At 47.9% G+C, this 20,459-nt stretch overlaps 1 protein-coding gene across 21 annotated transcripts in view; it reads right to left on the reverse strand.

The window, feature by feature from the left end:
* The window catches only part of APBA2 (amyloid beta precursor protein binding family A member 2), a 225,730-nt gene that overhangs the window by 33,549 nt on the left and 171,722 nt on the right, over positions 1-20,459 (reverse strand). For all 21 annotated transcript variants that reach the window (XR_011424409.1, XM_023651572.2, XM_070231239.1 and 18 more), the window contains 2 exons: positions 8,951-9,031; positions 7,847-7,883 (listed from right to left, as the gene is read on the reverse strand). Coding sequence is in view for 20 of the 21 variants with exons in the window: in XM_023651572.2 (XP_023507340.1) it covers positions 7,847-7,883; positions 8,951-9,031 (118 nt within the window). In the remaining variant the exon portion in view is untranslated. The remainder of the gene's footprint in view (positions 1-7,846; positions 7,884-8,950; positions 9,032-20,459) is intronic.

Genomic DNA, 20,459 nt, shown 5'->3' on the forward strand with positions numbered 1-20,459 from the left:
TTGCCAGTTCCTCAAGCTGACCTTGGTCAGTGACCAGACCCTTCTGAGGTCCACGATCCTGTTTCAATCCATGTCCCTGAGGAGATTTATTAAAGGCTGGCCCCATCTCCCCCACAGGGAGCCCCACCAGATCTGGCGTCCATCTGAGGACACAGACTCCTATGTGTGAAGGGCGCCCCATCCCAGGCAGTGAGGTCCACAACCCACATGCATGGACACCAGCTCCCCGGAAAGAGGCCAATGAAGGATCCAGGTCTTCATTACAACTCCAACAGACGCCAGCCTCGGCCAGGGGGTTCTTGTCATTCCTGCCTTGCTCTTTTTTAAATAGGAAATAATACCTGCCCCAGTGCCTCCAGCATCCTGCCTGCCAGTCAGACCTACTCCCACTTGCACACATCCTAGGGAAGGAAGAAGCAGAGAAGAGTGGCCAATGGGGGGGGGGGGGTGGGTTCAGTTTCACAGACACAGCTCTTTACTCCAAGCACAAAATGCAGAACCAAAAATCAAACAGCTCCATTCCAGCACTAAAGCAGCTGGTCCTACCTGTTCGAGTATAAACTGTTCTTATTCGGCTCAACTCTTGAACTAACCCTAAGCTGAGACCACCAGAGGGAGATAGAACAACAAAAGAATAAAGACAGAGGTTTAAAGGAGATGCCGTCTCCCCAGAGAGCGATTTCTCCTTTTTATTTTCCTTTTACGACATATACTACGCTCACACAAGCATATGTGGGATGTGTCAGCACAGCTTGGACAGGAAGAATAAGGCGCTCCAGGTTCTTCCCTGCTGGAGGCTGGAAGCCCCCATCTGAAATGCCCGTTGTAGAGCCCGAGACCCCGCCGAGCTCTCTGAACAGAGAAGGGGTGGAAGGTCCCAGAGGCACGCCATGGAGGCCTCGTCCCTGCCACTGTGGGGGAAATTGTCCTGAAGGTGGCTGTGGACAGAGGCTTCCAACTAGAGGCCTGACCCCAGGTGGCCTCAGTAACCTGTGCCTGCTTCTCCCTGGGATCTTGGAGGGGCAGCTGGGTGGAGCTGGAGCACAATGTGGATGGAAGGCAGTGGAGTGCAGCCCCCCAGAGAAACCAGACCTCTCTAGAACAAGGGTGTAGTTCTACCTGCTCCTCAACAACCCCCCCAAAGCAGACCTCAGTGTTCTATTTTTACAAATAAGGACAGTCCACATGGGCTCAAATGACTATGCCCAAGATCGCCATCACCAGTTCAGGTACTAAGCATTTTTGAGCTCCCACGTAAGGAGCTGTGCTATGACAGAAAACATGGAGCTTGCAGGCTGACGTCAGTCCCACAGTCACAAGATAAATGCATCAGGATGGCCCGTGGTAAATGACATGAAGGAAGGACATAGTACTGAGGAAGAAGCAACAGGGGAGCCTGCCCCCAGGAGGAATTTGAGAGTGGCTGCCCTTTGAACTGAGGTTTGAAGGATGAAAAGGTAGCAACAAGCCATAAAGGGAAAGGAAGAGAGAGCTTTCCTGGCTGAGGCAAGAGCAGGTACAAAGGGCCAGGGGTGGCAGGGAATATAGCACCTTAGAAGAGTTCATATGTGGCAAACTGCCTATGTATGGGGGGGGCGGGGGTGGGCCAGCAATTGGAACAAGTCAATGCTGCAGAGAAAGTACCAGCCAGATGTGAGGACCCAGAGGTCACACCAAGGACCATCACTACAGGACATCAGTCAGGGAAGTGCCTGACCACTCTGCCTTTAGAAAGGAACTCTGGCTGCAGAGAGGCAAACAGCAGAGAGGAAGAAGGGAGAGCTGCTGGGAGGCCACCGCAGCTGTCCTGGCAAGAGAACAATGATGACGGTGTGGACCAGGGTGACAACGGGGATGGAGAGACAGCGACAGACTAGATTCATTCTGGAGGTTCGATCAACAGGACTGGAAGGTGCAGTGGAATACAAGGGGAGGACAAGGAGGGCTGGAAAGTGGGCTGCAGGACTGGATGGACAAAGCTGCTGTTCACTGAGGAAGGGACCCTGGGAGAGGACTCGGCATGGGGGTAGGCATTCTAGGCAAGTTCAGCTGCAGTAACCGGGGAGTCTTCCGAAAGAAGCCCAGGAGTCCTTGCGAACTGTGTGTTGTGCCAAGTGAAGCCGCAGACATGGGAGAACTGTCAAGGGTGAGGGGCCAGCTGGAGAGAGGGCCCAGGACCCGGCTCTGCCGAGCTCTGACACACTATGCCCAGGCAGTGGAAAGTCAACCAGCAAAAGGGGTGAAGAAGGGCAGACACAGAGGGCGGAGGGAGGCCAGCAACAGGAAGGCCTCAGAAAGGGAGGCGCACCCAGCTGTGCCCACGCTGGCGGGAGGACAAAGGAGCCCTCATGCTTACTGGGCACAGTGACAAGGAAGCCAGCAGTGACCTTGGAGAGCTATTTTGGAGGAGACCTGGCCAGGAGCCAGCGAGTGGGTTGAGGAGTGTGGGGGAGGTGTGGAGAATGAGGGCACCCTTCCCAAATTCCGATTAAGAAGAAGAGGAAGGATGAGTGACGGCTGTGGACAGATACAGGACAGGACAGACAAGCTCAGAAGCCAGCGGAGGAAAGAGTGGAAGATATAGGAGAAAAGACCTCAGACTGGGTGAGGTTCCAAAGTGCAGAGGGGAACTTGTCCTCAATTGGCAGGAGGGGCCACGGCCCTGATGGGACGTGAAGAGAAGGAGAAGCCGGGAACAGGCAGAGGAGTGCTGAGGCTACATGCCAGGCAAGCTGCCCAAATCAGTGTAGGAGCCAGCCCTGGGAAGGCAGGTCTAGAATGGGAGGAAGAGGCAGGCAGGGACGTCAGAGTCGTGACCCTGGACCTCAGGTCAGAACTTCCACCCAGAGCCCTGGGGCGTGGTCCCGGGGCCCTGGAATGGCTCTGCCTGCCCCAAATGCCTCCCCTACTGCACCAGCCTGTCCCAGAGCTGGACACCCCAATACTGCCATGAGCTGTGCCTCCTAGGAGCCACTGTTAAAGGTGACCCTGTAAGGCTGATATAAAAGAGATGGCTTTGTGTGAAAAACCAGACCCATGGGACAGTCACCAGGGAGAGGCCGTGCCTGAGTCTGCAGGACAGGCTGGGTGGTCAGTGAAGGAAAGGCTTTGAGAGTTCCAAAGTGTGGCACTTTAGACACCCAAGGAGCAAGATAAAGTCACTAGCTGTAGAGAAGAAGAGAGGTGATAACAGGGAGTCAAGGGAGGAAGGTCAAAGCCAAGCTCAAAAGGGTACACAGATCTGCCCAAGATAGGTCCTAGACAGATGCTTGTGCTCGGGAGAATTACTTCCCAGAAAAAGCAGAATGAATACAAAAACTGGCAAAAATAGGAAAAGGCATATGCAGGAGGCCACTCACTGCCGCACTATCTGTAACAGCAAAAAACTGGACACCACTCAAACGTTCCTGCACAGGGACATCCATCCACACGGTGGGGTCTGCCCAGCAGCCTCCAGCGTACCTCCATATACTGCCCTGCACAGGTGGAACTTTAGCATAATCTCCAGGATTTAGTATTACGTGAAAAAGTAAGATAGAAAAAAAGGTGTATAACTCATTACCATTTACCTGGAAGAAAGGGGAAAACACGCTTACAGTAAAAATATGTAAAATGCTAAAAATGGTTATCTATAGTGGGAAAAAAGGATGGGGGGAGGGATAATATGGAAAGAAACTAGACATCTTTGCAAATATCCTGTTTTGTATATTTGACTTTTTAACCACATAAGTATTTTATATAATTATAAAACAAAATTAAATGAAAAACAAATTCCTAAGAATTAAAAGAAAAACGAATCTAAATGTGCATCCAGTTGCGACATAATTACAAAGAGAAGAACTATTCTGAATGATTTTAAACCACACTAATTTGATGGTACATCCCTCGCAGGCTATACGCTAAAGACAAAGGTCAATGCAAATAAATCTTGGACTATATCTATGGTTGTACATCCCTGGCGATGTTGGTCTTGTTATTGAGACTGTTGCATGATTACGGGAATAAAACAAAGTAGAATTATGTTGGTGTCCTTGAGAAGGGGATTTGGGGCATAGGAAAAAGAAGGTACAAATGTAAAAACCCTACAGTCCTGATGAAATATCAGCATGAATCATGGTGCATTTCATCTTGAAAACATACAGTATATTAGATATCTATAGGTATGCATAACAACAGCTTAAAATGACATTTATTCTCTCAGTTTCTGTGGGTTGGAAATCCAGGTGCAGCTTAGCTGGGTGCCTCTGGCTCAGGTCCCTCTCAAGGCTGTAGTCATGGTGTCAATCGGAGCTGCAGCCTTCTTAAGACTTGAATAGTAGAGGATCCACTTCCATGTTCACCTATGAGGCTGTCAGCCGGAGACGTCAGTCCTCATGCCATGTGAGGGTTTGAAAGGGCCACTCACAACATGGCATGTTGCTTCTCTCAGAGCAAGCAAGAGAGAGCAAGAAAGAAGTCATAGTCTTTTTATAACCTAACGTTGGAAGTGACATACCATCCCTTCTGACATATTCTATTCACTACAAGTGAGTCAATAAGCCCAACCTACTCTCAAGGGAAGGGAATCATCCAAGATCATAAATACCAGGAGGTGAGGCTCACTGGGGACCATCTCCCTACCACATATATATATTTCCTACCCCTCTGGCCAGTTCAGTAGCAACGACCACCAACCATGCCCAGATTCTGGCCTATAACTATGACTTCCCAGGGATCCTTGAAGAAATAGCTTGTTCTAGTTCTGAAGCAAGAAATGTTTAAGATGAGCCTGGAATACCTAGTCACACCAGAAAACAAGGAGGCTATCAAAGACAACTGGGCTCACACTGACAGGATTCAGGAACCAACCTAAAGAAGCTCCCACTGGCCAAGGATGAGACAACCTAAGCATCAATAAGGATGACATCTACAATTCACTGAAATACACCATGTTTCAACCCAAGAGTTCCAGATGGTACTATATAAAACATCACTGGTTATCTCTAGAAGCTGTTAAGGAAACATTAATTTTATAAAATTTTTAAGTAAAGAGAAGGAATCAAGTATTTAACCTGTTTTTCCTATACAAACTGTACTCAAGGTAACCAAATTCTTAATGACGGAAAGTTTCTCTGCCTAGATTAACTCCAGCTAATCAATGAAGAAGAAATGATGGAATTAGAATACCATCATTCTGTAACTGCTAACCAATTAATGGATCTAGACAAAGATCATTAATGGCTGGTAATACTAGAAAAAGAGAGACAACCAGACAGCATGTGCCTCCTGATGGAAGAAGATAACAATATCTATGAAAGTTTTTTTGCCCCAAACAACCAAACTAAATCTGATCAAGCCTCGAACAAGATCTAAACACATGTTTCACAGGACCCAGAGGACAGAGGAACATGTTAAACAACAACACAAGGATGCAACCTGCAAAATCCAGACCGCGGGGAACTCTCCAGGCAATGACGCAGATTCTTCCCCAACAACATCAACAAAAACATTTTAAGAGAGAAAAGAGAAAGATGGATGGAGAACCTATACAATAAGAGACATGAAAGAAATCGGGAACTATATGAGCCAATCTCAGTGCACAGCCCTTATCTGGAGCCCCATTCAGATAAGCACACTGGAGCTGGAGCCATGCAAACCCTGACTGGGGAATTTCAGGATATAAAGACACGACTATTAATTTTAGTTGTCATAATAGCATTTGAATTACTTTTAAAAATAGAGTTACTCTCTTTTAGAGATACATAGGTGAAACATTTAAAGAGGATATGTGAGGTCTGAGATTTGCTTTAGAATAATCTGGGAGGGTTGGGGAGTAGATGAAGTTAACACTGGGCATGAGTGGGCAGACACTGAAACTAGCGGTGGGCACACGAAGCTTCCAGACTAGACAGACTAGGAAGAAGGACCTGGCCACCTACTTCCGAAAAAATTGGGCATGAAAACCCTATGAATAACAGCAGAGCATTGTCTGATATAGCACCGGAAGGCAAGAGGATGGCGCAAAAAGACCAGGCAGGGTTCTGCTCTGCTGTACACAGGGGCGCTAGGAGTTGGAATTGACTCAACAGCACTAACAATGACCAGGCATGTACTTTTGCTTAAAGGTGTCTATATTTTCATAACAATCAAGGGGCTTCTCTCCTACAGGAAACTAAATTAAGGCTGTCCACACTGGCGTGAGCTGGTCACAAGCAGCTTTAGCCAGTCTGAATTGGTTTGAGGCCCCCAACTTTGTTTTGATTTGGTTTAGAACAGTCAGAGCTGGTATAGAGAAGTGAGTCCTCCAGAATGGTAGCAGCTAGAGGGACTGCCCAGGGCTCCCAGGCATTGACACTGCCTCCTCATCCTTCTTCACCCCCCTCCCCTGCAGGTAAGAGGCTGATTCAAGAGCCAGGGGAGGTTAATGTCCAAATCATTCTCCTAGACGATTTGAGGGAGTTCTGCCCAAATGATGCTGTGATATGCTGAAAAGTGAGCTTCTTGGATCCACAGGAGCCTACCTCACTGGAACAGTGTGCTGGGCACACCCCCAGCCTGACATTCTGACCGCCAAGGAAAATGGTCCTGGATGTGCTACATCTTCCCCTTTTTATGAGATGGTGAGCCCCATAAATCAGGAACTACTCAAACCCTACAGTTGGGGGATATGGTGGGAGTGCTCTCTTCCTGCAAATCATTAGGTTCTGAAAAATCACAACTAGCCATTGGGTTAGAATCATCATAACCTGTTGTGACCTGATGAAAATCAGTTTGATCCAGTTTCAACCAGCTAAAACTTACCTAAAACCACATGCAAACTGCTGGGAAAATCCCATTTGAGCCTATTTGAATTGGTCAAAATGCAGTCAAATCTATTTGAATTGTATAATATTGGTTTCGACAGTTCAAAAGTGGACTTTACCCAGTTTGAGCAAGAGTGACCCAATATAATGCTGAACCAGTTACAATCGGGTGAGCCAGTGGATTCACTTTTAACCAGTTTGAATTGGGTTAGCCTGGTTCAAACTCATCCCTTGAAGGGGAATTCGGGGGCTTCAGTTCCCCAAGCTGCAGTTGTTCAATTTAAAAAAATCAGGGTAGGAAAGGTTTAAAGTCTCTTATTTCTGAAGATTAATTTACCTTCCTTCCATAAATATCCATAAAAATTAATTACTACCTTACTGAAAGGATTAATAAACTTCACATGGTGTACTATAACACACTAGCAAGTGCAGGAAACACCCTCCTGGCAAAGAGAAAGATCATACTTAAGAGGCCCTTTACTGTGTTGTTAGACGACCTCCTACAGGACCCCCGAGGTTACCTGACGCACGTCAGACAATGGCTCCACCCACAGCCAAGCAGGCATGCTCCCCACACCAAAAAAGTGATACAGAACAGAGCAATCAGTTTTTTTAATTGAATGTTGAAATGCACTATTAACCCCCTCAAAAAAGATGAGAGAGTGAAGGAAAATGAAGAGTCTAAAAAAAGAATAACAGCCTGAATTTGGATACAATTATATCCACCCTAATCAAAAGTTTTAGATCATAATTAGCTGCTTATACAGACACATTTCAATCTATTAATTCAATCATCAGTGTCATGTGTGAGGCTATAACTGAGGGTGTAATTAGATGGGATGGTCTCCTGTTCCCTAATCAACTCCCCCTGCTCCCCAATGTGGGCTTAGGCAGCCCTCAAATAACCACATGCCCAAGCACCTCGCCTTGTCAGAGCACTCTCTTCCCCTGGAAGGTGTGCTTTCTAAACACACTTTACCGGAGGGAATCAGAAGTAAAAGTACCATTTGCTTTGACATAAAAATGCAACTGCCCCTTGAGAGATAAAATTCAAAGCCACTTACCAGCCACAAAACTTGGAAATGATGCCACCTTCTTTGTCTGTTAGGAAATATGAAAAAAACAAAACATGCAACAGTTGTAAGCAGATGGCCCATAAGATCTAGGCTAAGATGAGTACCATAATATGAAATGCTAAACCCCTCGATTGACTGGTGTTCCCAGGAAGTCAGCTCCATGCAGTAATCCAGTCTCATTCAGGCACCATGATGGTTGGGAGGGGCACATATAATCAATTCCCAAGAGAAAACTTGGGACAAAAAAGCCCATCATCTAAAATCTGGGGACCCTCAGATTAGCATGTCACTGCTAGAGGGAGCGTAGAGACTACATGACCTGATATTTCTCCAATTGGTGGGCATGAGAGTTCCCAGGGCACGTCTTTAAAACCAAGATAAAGGAGATTGGACACCACTCCATTGGTGGCCATGGTTATTTCACCAAAGTTAGAGAATCTCATCCAAACTATGCTATCCAGAAAACAGATATAATTTGCTTATGGCTTCATTTTAACAACCTGCATCACGGCAAGGTTAGTTTATTTGGGATAGTTTTTTAAAATCATGGTGTTGGTTTAGAACAATGGTTCTAAACCAGGATTTTTGTCCCCACGGAGACATCTGGCAACATCTGTAGACACTTTTGGTTGTCACAACTGGGGTGGGGGGGTTGCTGCTGGCATCCAGTAGGTAGAGGCCAGGGATGCTTCCAAACATCAGACAGTGCCAAGGACAGCCTTCTCAATAAAGAGTTAACTGGCCCCAAATGTCAATGGTGCCACTGTTGAGAAACCCTGGTTTAGAACATGACTGTCAGATCACAAGATAGAATGAGTTTCTGTCAAATCAGGAAGCACCAATGACCCCCACACACACCAACAGCCACACCTGAACACACCACAGTGTTGGGCTGAATCAGCAGAGAAGGGCCTTTCCTTCCTCCTCCAGGACCAGGGGACCTCATCTCCTCCTCCTTTGCCTGACCGGACTCCCTCCCACCAGGCACCGTGTGGGAAGAGAACGTTGTGGAGATGTGAGCAGACCACAACAGGGTGGGCAGCTCCACCATTAGAGCTCTGGGCCAGAACTCTCATTGCTGGAGAAAATTACCTCCGGAATGTTGTTATTGTCAACGGGCCCATTGAGATCAGAGCGCTGCTGCTTCCTCGGCTGTTCCAAACCATTGCAAACCTGAAACCCAGAGAGTTAAAGATAAAGATGATGTTTCCATATGTTAGAAAAATAGACCAAGATACAAAACTGGAGATACAATATGATACAATTTCGTAAAATACATGTGCTTGCAGGTTTTTGTGAGTGTATATTTGTAACTTGTGTGCATACAGATATAATTCAATTAAATTGCTCTACAATTAACATATATACTCATACTTCTAAAAAGTTATTTGAACCATATTTTCTAATCTTAGTATTTCTTACTTTTTAACTGTGGTAAAACATACGTAACATAAAATTTGCCATCTTAACGTAAGTGTACAGTTAAATGGCATTAAATGCATTCACATTGTCATGCAACCATCACCACCATCCGTCTCCAAAATATTTTTCATCTTGCAAAACTGAAATTTTGTACACATTAAACATTAACTCCCTATTCCCTCCCCCGCAAAGCCCCTGGCAACCACCATCCTACTTTCTGTCTTTATTAACTTAACTACTCCAGGTATGTCATATAAGTGGAATCATACAGGATTTTTGTGTGTATACGACTGGCTTATTTCATTGGTTCATGTATGTTGTAGCAGGTGTCAGAGTTTCCTTCCTTTTTAAGGCTGAATAATATTTCACTGCATGCACAGACCACATCTGTTTTCCACTCATCTGTCCTTGGACACTTGGGTTCCTTCCTCCTTTTGGCTATTTTCAGTCATGCTGCTATGAACATAGGTGTACAAATATCTCTTACAGACCCTGCTTCCAGTTCTTTGGGTATACATGCAGAAGTAGAATTGCTGGATCACAGGATAATTTTATTTTCAATTTTTTGAGGAGCATTATACTCCGTTCCACAGCAGCTGCACCATTTTACATTCCCACCAACAGTGCCCAAGGATTAAAACCATATTTATAAAATACACAACTTCTCAGTTGAGAATAAATACAAATTAGTTAATCCATTATTAGAAAAAATAACGTGTCCCAAGGATATGTCATAAGCCTTCTCCTAAAGAAGACATCAAAGAAAAATTTCTTTTACTTCACTTAACAAAATTTAAAGTTTAGGTATATTTTCTCTATTTAGTGCTTTATAACATCCAGAAGAGAGAAGCCAGATCCATAGCACTGAAATAATATAACTTATTTATTTAAAAATCAATATAAACATACTATAAATTAATGTTTACTTTATAATATAAATGTCAATTTATTTATTTATAAATGTAACCTGTCATCAGTGTTGTCATTGTCATCATCCACATTGGATTGTTACTGCTTGACAACCCTTTCCTGTACAGGATGGCTAGTCCCACTCCTGCTTTACAGCTGAGAGGACTGAGGCTCCAAGCATTAGTGCTAACGGCTGGGTTCTCACAGGCTTAGGTGACATGGCAAAGTGTTGCTGCCAGGCCTCTTTCCTGTCGTTGACTGCCAGTCAATCTCTTGGGGGGATGGGGTAGAGAAAAATTAACAGACATCAGCCCACCCTCCTGGCACTGATGGGAACAGGAGTGCCATGCACCAAGCAGACTAGGGACTCCTGGCTGAGTGTCCCCCCCATGACTACAAACACCACTGGGTTTCAGAGGCAGTGGGGGTGGAAGGGGATGGCTCAGATGGGAGGTGGAAAAGTGGGGCTGGGCTTTAAGGATGGGAAGATTTGTACACAGAGGAAGAAGGGAAGGCATCACCACTCCTGAGAGAAATCAGAGCTTAAGCTATGGGAGGAAATGAGGCCTTCCTGGAGTGGAGGGGGTGTAGGGGAGCAGCTGGGGCCCAGGTGGGTCAGATGTCTGGTCGGTCCCTGCTTCCTTTGCTGGAAGCCCAAGGATTCACCCACCCTGAGCCCTGTGAGCCCACAGACCACACAGGGGGACCCTGATCTCACGCTGCTGTCCTAGTATGTCTCAAGGTGGGGCTCTGGAGCTCCGGCTTGTCTAGGATGGCTGGCTTGCTCCTCTGCCCCCCACAGCCCTCCTTCCCAGGAGCTGAACCCATCCTTCCCCAGATGAGAGGGCTCCGATCCACCTAGGGGCTCCACTCCAGTGGACCCCAAGCTGACCAAGCACAGCTGACAGTGCTCCTTCCTGTAGGGCTGACTGGCCTGGGGACCACTGCATGGGCCCCACTCCTGCATGAGTCCCACTCCTACATGGGGACCACTCCAGCAAGGGGACCACTCCTGCATGGGTCCCAGTCCTGCATGAGTCCCACTCCTTCATGGGGAGCACTCCTGCCTGGGTCCCACTCCTGCATGAGTCCTACTCCTTCATGGGGATCACTCCTGCATGGGTCCCATTCCTGCATGAGTCCCACTCCTTCATGGGGACCACTCCTGCATGGGTCCCACTCCTTCAAGGGGACCACTCCTGCATGGGTCCCACTCCCCCATGGGTCCTACTCCTGCATGGGGATGACTCCTGCATGGGTCCCACTCCTGCATGAGTCCCACTCCTTCATGGGGCCCACTTCTGCATGGGTCCCACCCCTGCATGAGTCCCACTCCTGCATGGGGACCACTCCCGCATAGGTCCTACTCCTGCATGGAGACCACTCCCGCAAGAGCCTCGCTCCTGCATGGGAACCACTCCTGCATGGGGACCACTCCTTCATGGGGACCACTCTTTCATGGGTCCTACTGGAGCCAGCTTTGCTCCTGAACTCCTAGAAAACCTTTCCCTCTGCCCCACCGGCTCTGCACTTCCCCCTATGGCCAAGGTACCTCATGCAAAATTTCCAGAAGCTTGCAACAGGGGCTCTCACCTCAAATGCTGTTTCCATTGCCTTACGTAAAACTCTAATGTGGGACATCCTCCCAGACAACCCTCCCAAACAATAGAGAGCTTGGCTATGTCAAGATCCACTCAGAGCACATCAGGATTCTACCCTCTTGTTTGAAAGCTCTCTAACCTGGTAACCTTCTCTAGGCTGAGTTCCCTGACTTCATTTCCTGAAGGCCTGCACTGCCTTATTGGGAGCTGAATGGGCAGTAGTAATTTCCAAAAATCCCGAAGCAAACCAACCAACCGACAAAGGGAAAACGGTCAACCATACCTGCTATAGACTGAGTGTGTGTGTGTCCCTCCCAAAATTCATGTTGAGACTTACCCCCTAAGGTGATGGTAATAGGAGATGTCGCCTTTGGGAGGTGATTAGGATTAGATGAGGTTATAAGGGTGGAGCCCTCATGAATGGGATTGCCCCCCTTATAAAAGAGACCTCAGAGAGCTCCCTCACTCCTGCCACGCAGGGACACAGAGAAAAGATGGCTGTCAATGAACCAGAAACTGGATCTACCAGTGCCTTGATCTTGGGCATCCAGCCTCCAGAACTGTAAGAAATAAATTTCTGTTGATAAATTTCTGTTGTTTATAAATCTGTGGTATTTTTCTTAATAGCAGCCCGAATGGATTAAGATAAAACCTCTTTTATGAATGTTACAGCTTGGGGAGGAATTTAATTTTTCTGGCAGAGAAAGGGCCATAGATGTTGAGCAACAGACTCTCGTCAGGGCGCCAGATACACCACAGGAAAGGCAGCGCCAGGCCTGCTGCTCGCCTTATGCTGGGTGCCTGTGGCAAACTGAAGTGTCCCCTCCGGGGAATGCAGCCCATGGGGTTAGGGCTTGGCCAGCCACTGTGCAGTTTCAGGACAGGGCCTGTGACTTGGGTAGGCTGAATGTCAGCGCCCCCACGCCAGTCCACTGGGCACCCCAGGGTGGGGCCACAGTATGTGGTGACCATGGGCAACACAAGGTCTCAGGTCCACTTAGAATGGCAACTTCTCCCCAAAGCGTCTACAGGCTCGACATCTGCATTTTCTCTAACTCCCTCCCGATCACTTGTCACCATGACAACTACATCTCACAATAAACAGCCAGGGTTGTTTTCAGAGGCAGGAGGTGGGATTGTGCAGCTTCTCCTTGGGAGAGTCCATCTGCTGCTCTAATTTCCATCTCGGCGGGTGGTGTGGTGACTTGGCAGCTCAGCATCTGAAGTAACATGGTTAGAGGCCCACGTGGCTCTGGGGCTCCTGCATCTTACATGAGGATGCTATTTAAATCCTTCGGTGCCCTCCCCAAGGTACAGGAGGCAGGCACACCTCAAAATAAGATGCCAGCCAAGGTTACTTCAGTCCTTCACAGCCAACACGGACAGCAGGGCCATGTTCCTCACCAGGGAGCTATAGTGGGGCCTTCTCGGTGCCATCAGCCGGAACCCGTGTCAGCCATCCACTCAGAGAAGGTGGTAAGTGAAACACATGAAGTTAAATATGCTAATGTGGTGGGGAAACACCGCCCCGCTCTCCCCCGGCCTGCAGGAGCTCTGAGGACAAAACAGGAACATGTGGCACAGACTGGTCACAACTCGCCAGGACCAGGGACAGCTGTTCAGGGCAGAGATGACTTCCCTGTAATAAAGATACACTAATTTGAATCAACTGCTCTAACAAATATCTTGGCTCCAGTTGGTGAAACCAAAGCTAGGATTTTTTAAAATGTCAATTCTGATTTTGTCTGCTAGATTATACTGCAAATACAGCAATAAAACCCACATTGCTTTGGATGAAATAACAGCAAACAACGGCACACCCACACACAATCATGTCATCTGTAATAAAAGCTGAACGTTTCCAAGCATTCTCCTGAATGACAAGTGTGTTAGTGACACAAGCAGGAGCTCAAGTTAGAGACAAAGAATCAGCTGAAAGCCTGGCAAGCCACGATCTTCTCACTGGACCATCCCATCGCCCCTCACATGTGACTCCGAGTCAGAGAAGTCCCGGGGCCGAGGAAAGACTCACTGAGGTGACAGCCTTCCCTGGGAATCATTTCATGTTCCCTGTTTTCAAAGGCACCCGTCATCCCTACTCATCAGCTCCTCCAACAAAGAGGGCTTCCTCTGTCCAACTCAGGGGGCGAGACCTGGGACGGCCACACAGCAGGGTGCTCCACACGGGGCCAGGCCGAGATCCGAAAGCAGCAGTGAGACCGAAGGTCACACTCAGCACCCTGAGTGTCTTCTTCCACAAACCATTGAGTTGGTCCCCTGACATCGAGGCAGCTCAGAAAAACGACAACATTGTTCTTTTCCTTCCGTTCCTTGTACGATTCCCGTGATACTTATCTGGAGGAGCTTGGATAAAGTAGTTATTCTAACAGTTATCCCCATGGGGGGTGACTGGATCTTATCAAAATTGATCTGTAGTCTAAAAGAATCATGACACGATCCCCTGGGAAAACCAGCCCATCAGTCTGTCTTTTCAAATCTCCAGGCACACCTGTGAATGGGAGCAGGCAGGAGAGTCCCTCTCCACACTCTTCCAGCCCCACCTCCAGAAATTTCATGGAACACACCCACACTAAAAAATGATTCATGGTCTATCTGAAATTCAAGTTTAACTGGGCATCTTGTATCGTTACTTGCTGAGTCAGGCAGCCCTATGGGGGGCTGACACGCTGCCCCCTCCACTAAAGCCCCAGGTGGCACGCTCAGGGCCTGGCTCTGTCCTCTGCATCTGGTCTGCTGAAGTCTCCTCCACCACTGACCTCTGGGACGTCTACTTTATCATCCACTCTCCTCAGAGCCCTATAAAGGGCAGGCAGTGCTTGGGGGTGGGGGCGGGGCTTGGCCCAGCATTTCAGAGCAGAACCAAATTTTCCTAAACTGGCCTTTGCGTTTCAACCCTTTGTGAAGCACCATCCAAAGGCTGTGTCGACACAGCCAGTCCCGAGTGAGCACCTGTTGTGCATCCTGCATTGCACTGGACAGGAAAACACAGGCAGCAAAGGTCTTGACCAGGGACAGCTCCCTGTCCAGTGCGGAGGCAGAGCTCAGCGGTCCTGCTGGCCTCAGACCCTCCATGGGGCGAGTTAGGCTGTGAGCAAATACACATGTGAGCAAGGGCGGTCCCTGAGCAGTCAGGCCTGAGGGGCTGAAGAGGTGAGACCAAAGGCCAAACCATCAAGGTTTTGGGGCTGGTAAATCTTTTTCATTTAAGTGTAACCAGAACTCTTGTGCATCGCTGGTGGGAATATAAAACGTTCAACTGCCTTGGAAAACAGTTTGCAGTTTCTCAAAAACATTTAATGCCCATGTGATCCACAATTCCACTTCTAGGTACAGACCCAAAAGAGCTGAAAACAGGTGTCTACACAAAAACTTGTACACAAATGTTCATAGCAGCTTATTCACAATAGTCAAGTGGTAGAAGCAACCCAAATGTCTGTCAACAGATAAATGGATAAACAACATGCGGTATATCCATTCAATGGAATATTACTCAGCCATAAAAAGGGAATGAAGTTCTGATACCTGCTGTAACATGGGTGAACTCTGAAAACATTAGGCTAAGTGAAGGAAGCCAGACACAAAACGTCACATGTTGTATGATTCCATTTAGATGAAATGTACAGAAATAAGTAAATCTATAAAGAGAGAAAGCAGATTTGCCATTGCCAGGGGCTGGTGGGGAGGGGAAAAGGGGAGTGACGCCTTAATAAGTATGGGGTCTCCTTTTGTGGCAATGAAAATGTTCTGGAAAGAAACAGTGGTGGTTGCACAACATTGTGCTAAGCGCCACCAAATTGTACCCTTTAAAATGGTCAAAGTGGTAAATTTTATGTTATGTGTATATCACTAAAATTTTAAAATAATGGGAACAAAATAAGCAGAGCCCTCATGTTACCCCCACCAATGAAATCCACTTCAGCTCAGCACTGGACCCCTGCACAAAGGTCAGCCACCAGCCTGTGCAGCACTAATCCGCCCTGGATGGACACAAAGACCAAGGGGAGACGACAGCAGCATCTCCTGTGGCAGAGAGTCTTCTGTCCTGGTCACCTGCCTCACACCCTGGGATGCCACACTCGGATTCATTTGTGGGAAAGGAGGGAAATCTACCACTTAAAGCAAAGCATGCTCCAGAACTGGGGAGTGCTCCATGTGGTTTTGTTCAATCTCAAAGAAGAAAAATCTACACTACCCCTTTGTAAAACTGTGGCTGGAGGCCAGCCCAGCTGCTTCTCCCACAGATTCTACTAGCTTGCTGCAAACACCTGCACATTTTCCCACCCTGCTAATTTAGCAGTGAGGAGCCCTGTGCGAGCATAGTTTAATGACAGCGACCCTCCACAGAAGAGCAGTGTCTGAGCTTTATCGCAGCTCAGGCCCACATCCTCTCTGGAGACCCTGACTGCTGCTCACTCTGCCTGATGCCCTGCCCACACATTCTGAGAAAACTAGCTTGACCTCTGAAAAATAAATGAAACAAGGGTGCATGAGTCAAGAGGAAACCAACAACTGATACTAAGTCAATATGAAAATTCCATTTCCAGGGGTATTTCTATATTTAACTTCCACGCATCTATACAGGCCACTGTTCCCAGCACGGCACTGCTATGGCCAGCTCTCAGTTCTCCCAGTGAGAATGAGTTATCTGACTAGTCAATATTATCTGTTCTAAATAATACACAACTGAGTTTAGACTTGATGGAACTGTCTAAGGCTGCAAGTACTAACACAGAGTCCTACGATTCATAATCTGAAAAACAAGTTAACCAGCTAATATATAAAGAAGATACCAAGGATCCAGTTAGCTTTCTTAAATCTACCTATTCAACTTTTATGAATATACAGAATAGAATATTTTGTTTTCCTAAAACTGAGGATAAGGAGAGCAGAATCAGCTCTTATTTCAATGGTATATTTACAATACATTTTTATTTAAATACCAACAAGGTATGACCTCAACCATTTACTATAAACCAGCAGGATGATCTATGTAAAGAGCTCAACAGTTTTAACAAGATGGTGTCCACCCTCTCCTCTCTTTTGCCCCTTCCACTCCTGCCGTGGTGGGATCATGTCTGCTTTGGGAGAGACCTAGGAGGAGAAAAGGGAAGACACCTTCTTCCCACTCAGGACATGGCTGTCCTACTGATGGCTTGTTTTAGTCCTGAATATCCTCCTGGAATCACCCAAAGATGTGCATACCCGCTGCCTTGTGACCACACACCAGTGTCCACAGCCCCAGATTGGGGGGGGGGGGGGGCGGGGGCGGTCAGCGCTCATGCGTACTGTGGCTACGCCAAACTAGTTTTGACTAGCCCAGACTGTTTGGTTTGACATTGGTTACAAGGGTTCAGGCTGGCTCAACTTGGTTTTAGATGGTTCATATTGGCTCAGGCCAGTTAATGGACAAGAGCATTTTTTTATTGTGGTAAATACACATAACATAAAATTTGTCCTTTTAACCATTTCTAAGTGGACAGTTAAATGGCATTAAGTGCATTCAGTGTTGGACAACCATCACCATCATCTATCCGTAGAACTTTTCATCTTCCCCAATAGAAACTCTGCCCCTATTAAACACTAACTCCGCATTCCCCCTCCCCCTCAGCCCAGGCACCCACCATCCTACTTTCCGTCTCTATGAATTTGACTGCTCTGAGTCCCTCATAGAAAGGGAATCATATAGGATTTGTCCTTTTGTGTCTGGCTTATTTCACTTAGCATAATGTCCTCAAGGTTCATCCATGTTGCAGCATGTGTCAAAATTTCCTTCCTTTTGAAGGCCAATTAATATTTCATCGCATGTAAAAGCCTTTTCTTTTGTACTTTATCACTATAACTGTGGTACAGCAGAGAAACCAATCCTCTCAAAAATACCAAAATATTACCAGGTCATGATCCCTAAATATGGGTCAAACTGCCCATATTTTAGGTGACTTGGAATCCTCTGGGTTAATTCATTCTGTTTCACTCTTCTTGGGGCTTGAGATTAATATTAATGAGGTATTAGGCCAGAAAAACCTTGGGCAGCAATTTCTCTCCATGACATCTCCCGTAAGTTGCAAGTTCCATGCAGCAAGAGGAGCCCTGATCTACCAAGGCTGAATCCTTCCTTTCTTGAAGATTAACATTCGTATTTCTAAAAGTAGCTAGCATGCTATCTTTTATATACTTGGGGCCCAATGAATGAACGAATGAATGAATGAATGAAGCAGGGAATAGATCACAGCAAGCCAGAGCTTCTATTTTCAATGACTAGAAAAGAAAGAAGGAGAAGGAGGAGTGGCCAAAAGAGCCTAGAAGCACCCAACAGATCTGGCTCGGGTGTGGGGTGGCCTGGGGCTGAACACGCCTGAGGAAGACACTTGGGTGGGCCAGTCTACATCAGTGTGTGCAATGGTCAACAGCAAGCAGACCCAGAGGCACTGGGAGTGAAGGTCAGGAACAGAGGTCTCCCAGCTGGCATCAGGGGTTGCTTTGAGAGGAAGCAGGAAACCTAAAGGTTTGGTGGGAAATGTTGGGGTAGGGATAGGGCTGCACCAAAAATCAGAGAGGGCAAACAGGTCCCAGAGCCAGAACCAGAGGTCTCTTGCAAGTGTTTGGGCCAATGAAAAGGGCTAACCCAGAAGAGTGAACGGGCAACCTCCCAAACAGCAACCTCCCTCCAACCTGACACTGTGCCCCAGCGGCTCTCCTGAGCAGCATCCCCACACCCACAGTCTAGCTCCAGATCACCAACCTGCACGGCCTGACTGCACCCAGACCAGGACAGGGTGACCAACCGTGGGCCAGATCCAGCAGTGCATCAGCACCAGGACAGCATATGGGCACCTCAGTAAATGTCTCTCAAATGGACAGGGACCAGACGCCTGGACCTTATACTAGCTATTGAAACCGGAGGAGCAGGCAATGAGACTCTGTCAGCCCAGTTGCAGACATCCTTCAGCTCCAACAGTTTGGGCCTTGGCTTGGTCTCAGGTAGAGAGAGACCAGCTTCTCTTCTGTAAAGGTTGACAGGAATCAGCTAACAGACCTGGGCTTGGCAGGTTCTGGAGTCCACCATCCACCCTGGGGACACCATTCTGTCCCACAGCTCCTTTCTTAACGTTTCTGAGTTGTGCTTGGTTTTCCTGAGCTGTCCACAGTATTATCTGTTGCAGGATTGGGGATTGTTCTTGGTTAGCCTCCTACTACCACAGTCTCGTGTCTTTTTCACTAGCTGATTAGCACTGGCCGTGATCTGAACGCTTTAGGGTGAAAACCCCGTGACTGCCATCACCACACTCACATCTCGGGAGAGTGCACCACGTGTGACATTATGCATCTCTGAGTCTCATGTTCAGCAATGTGGCCCTTTTTCCTGAACAGAAGATGTTTCTAAAAATTCTTTCATGGAGCCGTGCACTTCCTAGGGAATGTCATGTGACTAACCAATTTTGTCAGCTGGATGTGTCTCAAGTCCCTGGAACACGTGAGGGACTGTGGGAGGTGCTGCAGTGTCCTAAGGATGGGAAATGCATGTGGCCCAACTCCCTGCCTCAGTCCTGCACCCACCTCTCTCTCACTGAAATCTGCCCAAGACACATCACTGGCAAATCAGTGCAACTCAGTTCACACTCCACACGTGGTGGGCGTCCTCTCCCTGCTGGCCTCTCCTCACATCCCTCCCTGCCTGTCCTTACAGACGCTGCCCAGTGACCCCCTTCCTTCCCCACACGTGAACTTCTGCCCTTCCAATCCACCAGATCTGCTCAGGGGCCTCCCAGCAAGATCACCCTAACTGCTCTGCTGCATTTGGCCTTCCTGATGTCCCTGCCCCTCAGCTCTCTCCTGGCTCCCCCTCCCCAGTGATGGCCCTGCTCTGTCCTCTCATCACCATCCTCCCCAGGGCCTCTACCGTCCACCTGTCCTTTTTCAGGGCTCTGGGCCTCATCACAATCCCAGCCCTGCTCCATGCTGAGGACACCCACGAACCTCTGGGCCACCGCGTTCCCAGGCCCCCCTCAAAGTCCCTGAGCTTCTCCACCTATCACCCACATCGCAGCCCGTTCCCAGGAAGCCTGCAGGACTCGGAGGCTGGGCAGGTGACTCTCCTGAGTGCCCACGCCACCTGGATGGGGGAGTCGCTGTGTGTCTGTCTCCCTCTGGAATGAGGTTCGCAATGCAGGCCTATGTCATTTTCATCTTTGCGCCCCCAGTACCTGGCACGTCACAGGTGTCGATTTGCATGGGCCCTGCAGGAGAGAATACAGACACCAGCCAGCCCAGCCCAGGAAATCAGGAGTAGCCTGGCAAAGGAGAGTCGGCTTTGAAGGAGAGTGAGAGTTAGGTGTGGAAACTCCAGGTGCAGGAGTTTCGGTCAGCGTTCAGAATTAGTGAGAGATCAGGGGTCTGGAGCCCAGCTCATCTGCCCAGAAGCAGCGTTCTCAATTAATTTCCTATTAGAAATTGGGTGTGAGACAAGCAAGACTGCCCTTGGAGATGTGTGGGTGGCACCCTGTCCCCCAAAATCAGGGACTACAAAGCAGAAAGAGGCTGAGGATGCCCTCAAGAGAGTATGTGAGAACCACCCCCATAGAAATCCCTGCAGGGAAGAGCACACACCCGAGGGAGGCACGCAGAGAGGGGAGAGCTTGAGGACACCTGAG

Source organism: Equus caballus, chromosome 1 (genome assembly GCF_041296265.1).
Source record: "Equus caballus isolate H_3958 breed thoroughbred chromosome 1, TB-T2T, whole genome shotgun sequence".
Classification (NCBI taxonomy): Eukaryota; Metazoa; Chordata; class Mammalia; order Perissodactyla; family Equidae; genus Equus; species Equus caballus.